The sequence below is a fragment of the Echinops telfairi genome, unplaced genomic scaffold (genome assembly GCF_000313985.2).
Source record: "Echinops telfairi isolate 266 unplaced genomic scaffold, ASM31398v2 ScPeMD7_7415;HRSCAF=8453, whole genome shotgun sequence".
Classification (NCBI taxonomy): domain Eukaryota; kingdom Metazoa; phylum Chordata; class Mammalia; order Afrosoricida; family Tenrecidae; genus Echinops; species Echinops telfairi.
In genome coordinates this window covers 125,601-131,688 of record NW_022111315.1, presented here as the reverse complement: position 1 = coordinate 131,688, position 6,088 = coordinate 125,601, and the positions used below count along the sequence as shown (strand labels likewise).

The 6,088-nt window shown below is 35.1% G+C and overlaps 1 protein-coding gene across 2 annotated transcripts in view; it reads left to right on the top strand.

Annotated features, from left to right (window-relative positions):
* Positions 1 to 6,088, top strand: part of OGT (O-linked N-acetylglucosamine (GlcNAc) transferase) — a 65,815-nt gene that overhangs the window by 53,501 nt on the left and 6,226 nt on the right. For both annotated transcript variants that reach the window (XM_004716660.4, XM_004716659.3), the window contains exons 20-21: positions 2,184 to 2,436; positions 2,681 to 2,804. In XM_004716660.4, coding sequence (XP_004716717.1) covers positions 2,184 to 2,436; positions 2,681 to 2,804 — 377 coding nt within the window. The remainder of the gene's footprint in view (positions 1 to 2,183; positions 2,437 to 2,680; positions 2,805 to 6,088) is intronic.

The following is a 6,088-nucleotide window of genomic DNA, read 5'->3' as shown; positions in this document are numbered from 1 at the left end:
CCTTCATCCACTTTTCGGTTGTCTGTCCCCCAGGGAGGAGGTCACACACAGTTCCATGTAATCGGTTCCCTCTTTCCTAAAAAATTGTGTTCTATTAACATTTTATTGCCAAAATTAGACAGCAGACCAGATCTGACCTACTAGTGTAATTTGCCAAATCTTGATCTAAAACTGATAACAAAAAAGTTTCACCTATGTCTTGTAACATTCTTGCAGTATCATAGAGTTATAATTTAGGAAAGGGACGGGCAGGATAGAGGACAAAAGGGGGCAAGTGAACATAGGTCCACTATTTCATTTTTAACAGATTTATTGATGTAATTTTATAACACAATATAATAGTTTAGTCATATTAAAGAGTTGTGAAAAAATTACTCCTATCAATTTTAGAACATGCTTGTATTCATTATTATTAGCTCCCCATTTCCCTCCATCTCCCCTGCCACACCCCTAAGAAATTATTTTTCCAGATACTATCTATAGATTTTTTGATGTTTGTTTTCATATGTGGAAAAACACCAAGCAAAAAAACCCCAAATAATACGTAACCTAAAACCCAATAACAAAATAAAACAGGTCTCAATTGAAAAGAGAGAAGAAAATATTAAAAATTATAACAGATTTAGAATGAGTTAAAAGGGAGAACAAATGACAAAGTGTTAAAAAAATTTTTTCTTCCAAATCATTTTATTTGGGGGCTCATACAACTCTTTATCACAATCCATACATCCATCCATTGTGTCAAGCACATTTGTACATTTGTTGCCATCATCCTTCTCAAAACGTTTTCTTTCTACTTGAGCCCTTGATATCAGCTCCTCATTCACCGCCCCCCTCATAAACCCTCGATGATTTATAAGTTATTATTTTGTCATCTTTTTTTCTTAAATCATTTTATTAGGGGCACATACAACTCTTACACAATCCACACATACATCAATTGTGTAAAGCACATTTGTACATTCATTGCCCTCATCATTCTCAAAATATTTGCTCTCCACTTAAGCCCCTGGCATCAGCTCATTTTTTCCCCTTCCCTCATGAACCCTTGATGATTTATAAATTATTGTTTTGTCATATCTTACACTGATAGCAAGGCTACTCACATATCTGATCATTGGTCAGCGGGCACTCACTGGGGGATCCACGTGGGGACCGTACACATGAATTTTGGGCTTCCACTGTCATTTCTAGCTTTCTGCAAACTGGGTGCTCAGAATTTAAACTTCAATATGATTCCCTCCTCTACTAGTCTTAGATTTTATTATTGAGATCTACGATTTCTGGATTAATCTTCAATTCTAGTGTTCAAAAAATCTGAAATTTATTTAATAACAAAACTTAACTGACATTAAGCTTATTACAGTGTTTTATTTATCCCACTTAGTATGAATATTCGTTCATCTTGATGCAGAGATACTAATATATTTATTTACAGAGAGTTGCTCCTAATGCGTGTATTTCTCTTTGTCTCATACACAGGGTTATTTTTAATGTCTGAAATATTCTGAAATCTGTAGTTAATTTGTTCTGTGGCTTTCAGAGAAAGAACCTCTTTTGTATACCAAGGAGATGTAGATCTATATCACTCACTGGTCAGCAAACTGGCTTGTGGGCCAAATGTAGCCCAAATTTGATTTTGTAAATAAAATTTTATTTGTAACACAGTCATGCCTACATATTTATGTATTGTCTATGACTCCTTTCACACTACAACAATAAAAGTGATGCTTTTGACAGTCTTGTGTGTCTGCAAGGTATTAAAATAGTTGATACATGGTCCTTTATTTTAAAAAATTGCCTTACTCTCTTCTAGAATCAAGTTAGACTAGTGTGAGCTAGCTACCTTTATTTGTTGTGTCGTAGTGGAGGATTACTATTTGAAAATTCCTATCGCTTTGACAAAAACCACTGGCAATATCAATTCCCACAGGATATGCCTGCCTCAGATTTTGCCAATTAGTAACTTGTTTTGTGTGTTTTCTCATAATTTTCTTTTTTCAAACTCTTTGGGGATATAAAAGTAGATGAAAAACCTGTAATTAAGCTGATCTAATATGTGAGGAAGATTTCACAGTAGGCAGCTGTCTGAATGGGAACAAAAAGGGAGGCCAGGGAACCTATGGGAGCTTTTGTTGAGATGTCCAAAAATATTAAAATTTTTTTTATTTTCCCAATTTTAGATTCTGAAGCGTGTTCCCAATAGTGTGCTCTGGCTGTTGCGTTTCCCAGCAGTAGGAGAACCTAATATTCAACAGTATGCGCAGAACATGGGCCTTCCCCAGAACCGTATCATTTTCTCACCTGTTGCTCCTAAAGAGGAACATGTCAGGAGAGGCCAGCTGGCTGATGTCTGCCTGGACACTCCACTCTGTAATGGGCATACCACAGGGATGGATGTCCTCTGGGCAGGTACACCCATGGTGACAATGCCAGGTGAGTTGGTGATTAATCATTGGAGCCAACCTTGTTCTTTTTAAGATCGCACTTGTGGGAATTAATTTCAGGTGAAACCATGTATACTGAAGCAACATTTGGAGTAAGATAATAGCAAATAAGAGATTTGTTTAAGCTTTTGAACAATTAGTTCAGTTCTCCTTATCTACATTTCGTGATTACTCGATATAACTAAAATTATGTTACCTTCTCAGCTATGTAATTCTCGTGTTTCTTAATACAGGAGAGACTCTTGCTTCTCGAGTGGCTGCTTCCCAACTCACTTGCTTAGGTTGTCTGGAGCTCATTGCTAAAAACAGACAAGAATATGAAGATATTGCTGTGAAACTGGGAACTGATCTAGAATAGTAAGTAAGCTATTCTGGGAGCAAACTATATGACCAAGTGCAAGAAATATGGACAATTTAAAATATTGCTGTTATAAAATGAAGTCATAAGTACATGTAAAAATAAAACCATAAAGCAAGGATAACATAAAATAAGTGAATTCGTTGTGTAATGTTTAGATGGGTGAGAATAATTTTCCAAGGTCTTATCACTAGGCTTTACTATTTAAAGACTAAATGGCTGAATTAAGAAAAAACCCCCAAACCCAGAAAATTAAGGGCAATGAAGAGGAGATCTTCTGTGTCGTGTGTCCAAGTATTAACAACTTTACTAAATAAATATAAAAAGTACATAAATTTTAATTCCTTCATAGAGAATTAAATAAGGAACTGACAGGACAAGTCACTGAAATAAAAATACCAATGGTCAATACCAGTGGTCACCCTTTCTAGTAGAAATACAAATTAAAATAATATTGAGGTGTACCTGTTATTTGTGCAGAAAATAAAAATACTGAAAAATTTGTATCAGTGTTAAGGGTGCTAACACTCTTACGTTGGTGAATACAATGCAACCCTTCTCCCAAATTTGAAGTGTGTCTTTTGTTTTAAAGGAGCGCTGATGATGCTATCAGGTAAGCTTTGAACTTGTTAACTATAAGGTTGGCGGTTCAAACTTACCAGTCACTCATTGGGAGAAAGGCGGGACTTTTTGTTCCCATGAAGATTTACAACCTTGAAAACCCTATATAGGATGGTTATGAGTCGCAGTTGACTTTCTGGCAACTTTGTGGGGGGAAAAGTACCCCCCTCCCCCTTTTAGTGGGTGTGTAATCTTATAATGTCACCTTTTCATGAGAAAAAATGTAATTTAAATATCTGAAAATGGGAAAGGATGATGCTTTTGCCATGTAAGGAAGCACTAACTATATTTTAAATGAGGGGTTTCCTTTGGCTATTATTAAGCAATATTTTTGTGTTCTTTTAAGAAGTATATTATGGAAGTTAAAGGAGCACATTGTTTGAGCTAGACTACCTGAGTTCGAATCCAAGATCTGTCACTTATAAGCTGTGTGACTTTGGGCAAGTTGAGCTTTATATGCCTTGGTTTGTGCGTATGCAAAATGGAGATTACTGATCATACCTGCCTTGTAGAGATATTGTGAGGGTTGAAAGGTATTTTGTGTAAAGCACTTAGAATAATTCTTAGTGCATAGCAGGCATTCAATAAATGCTTATATTATTTATTTTCACACTTTATTGAAAATCATACATCTTAAGAAAAAAGAAGGAAACTCGATCAAGTTCTTAAAAAGTTTACAATTTTTGACATAAGAAAGTGCTTACACCACAATATTAAGTAGAAAAGAACTAAAATGTATAGTAAGGATATTTATAAAAATTAATCTTGTTATGTACAAATATGTCTGATACAATTGATGTACGTACGGATTGTAACAAGAGATGAGCCCCCAATAAAATGATCTTTAAAAAAATTTTTTAGGTTAATATTGAAACGCACTAAAATATTGGTAGGTTTATGAGTGAAAATGTGTGTCTTAATAAGCTGATATAGACCACGTTTTCTACAAGCCTTTATAAACTAATCAGTTAAAAAATTGCAGGGGGGAAGGGGAGAAAGGGAGAACCCATCACAAGGTTATATATGTTGCCCACCCCCCAGGGGGATGAATAACAGAAATGTGGGTGAAGGGAGACAATGGACAGTGGTAGGACATGAAATAACAGTATATATTTGATCAAGGATTCACGAGCGTGGGAGGGTCGGGGAGGGAGAGGAAAAAAGAGCTGATACCAAGGGCTCAAGTAGAAAGATAATGTTTCGGGATTATTGATGGCAACATATGTACAAGTGTGCTTATATAATTGAAAGATGGATTTGTCATAAGATTTGTAATAGCCCCCCCAATAAAATGATTAAAAATATTTTTTGAAGGAAAACTAACTGAAAGTTTGAATTAGTATATTTTTAGTAACCAGCTAGATAAAGCTGGAATAGATTTTTTCCCAGCAGTTTATTGGCACGTAGTTTACATATTATACAATTAAGTAGTTCAATTGTTCAATCATATCAAGGAGAACTGTACAATCACTACCAAATCAATTTTAGAGTATCCCCCATCACATGGTTGAATCACCTTTAAATAAAGCTGGAATAAATTATAGCTAAATACCTTTCAGATTAGAAAGAAAATACACGGGGGTTTCTAAAAGATTTGTGTGAAAATAGAATTGAAATAAAATAGGATTTTTCTACAAACTTCTTGAAGTCCCCTCACACAGTAAAAAGAAAAACTAATAATTTCATTATCCCAGATCATTGTAATTAATGATTTAGTGTATTTTAACATTTTTTTATAACCAGACTTTTTAGAACTTGGGTTCATACAATATTTTTCCCAACATTTTATTGTGAACAATTTCAACTTTATAATAAACACTTAGATTCTACCATTAATATTATTGTTCTTGCTTTATCAAATTTATCCATGTATTTTATCCACTATCAAGCCTTCTTATTTGACACGTTTAAAAGCAAATTGCAGACACTGGTTCTCTTCTGTTTAAATACTTATCCCAAACTTTCAAAACTCACCGCCATCAAGTTGATTTCGACTCATAACAACCCTATGGGACAGAGTGGGCCTCCCAATTAGGATTTCCAAGGCTGTAAATCTTTGTTTTACAGAAAGCTTCATCACCCGAGGAGGGTTCTAACCCTTGCAGTTAGCCGCCCAACATGGGCTATGGCACCAGGGTACCTGGTGAAATGCACAATTGTTTCTTGACCATTCAATCACTTTAAAAAAAAATCATTTTATTGGAGGCTCGTACACAATCCATACACCCATCCATTGTGTGAAGCACGTTTGTACATTTGTTGCCCATATCATTCTCAAAGCATTTGCTTTCTACTTGAGCCCTTGGTATCAGCTCCTCATTCTCCCCCCCCGCTCACATACCCTTGATAATTTATCAATTATTATTTTGTCATGTCTTACACTGTCTGACTTCACCCACGTTTCTGTGGTTTTCCCCCACATTCAATGAATTTTGACAGTATCTTTATAGTCAAAATCCCTATGAAGTTATAAAGCATTGCTATTACTCCAGAAATTTCAGACAACCACTTTTTTTTTTTAAAAAAGATCATTTTATTAGGGGCTCTTACAACAATCCATACATCAATTGTATCAAGCACATTTATACACAGGCTGTCATCATTATTCCCTAAACATTTACATTCTATTTGAGCCTTTGGTATCAGCTCCTCTTTTTACCCT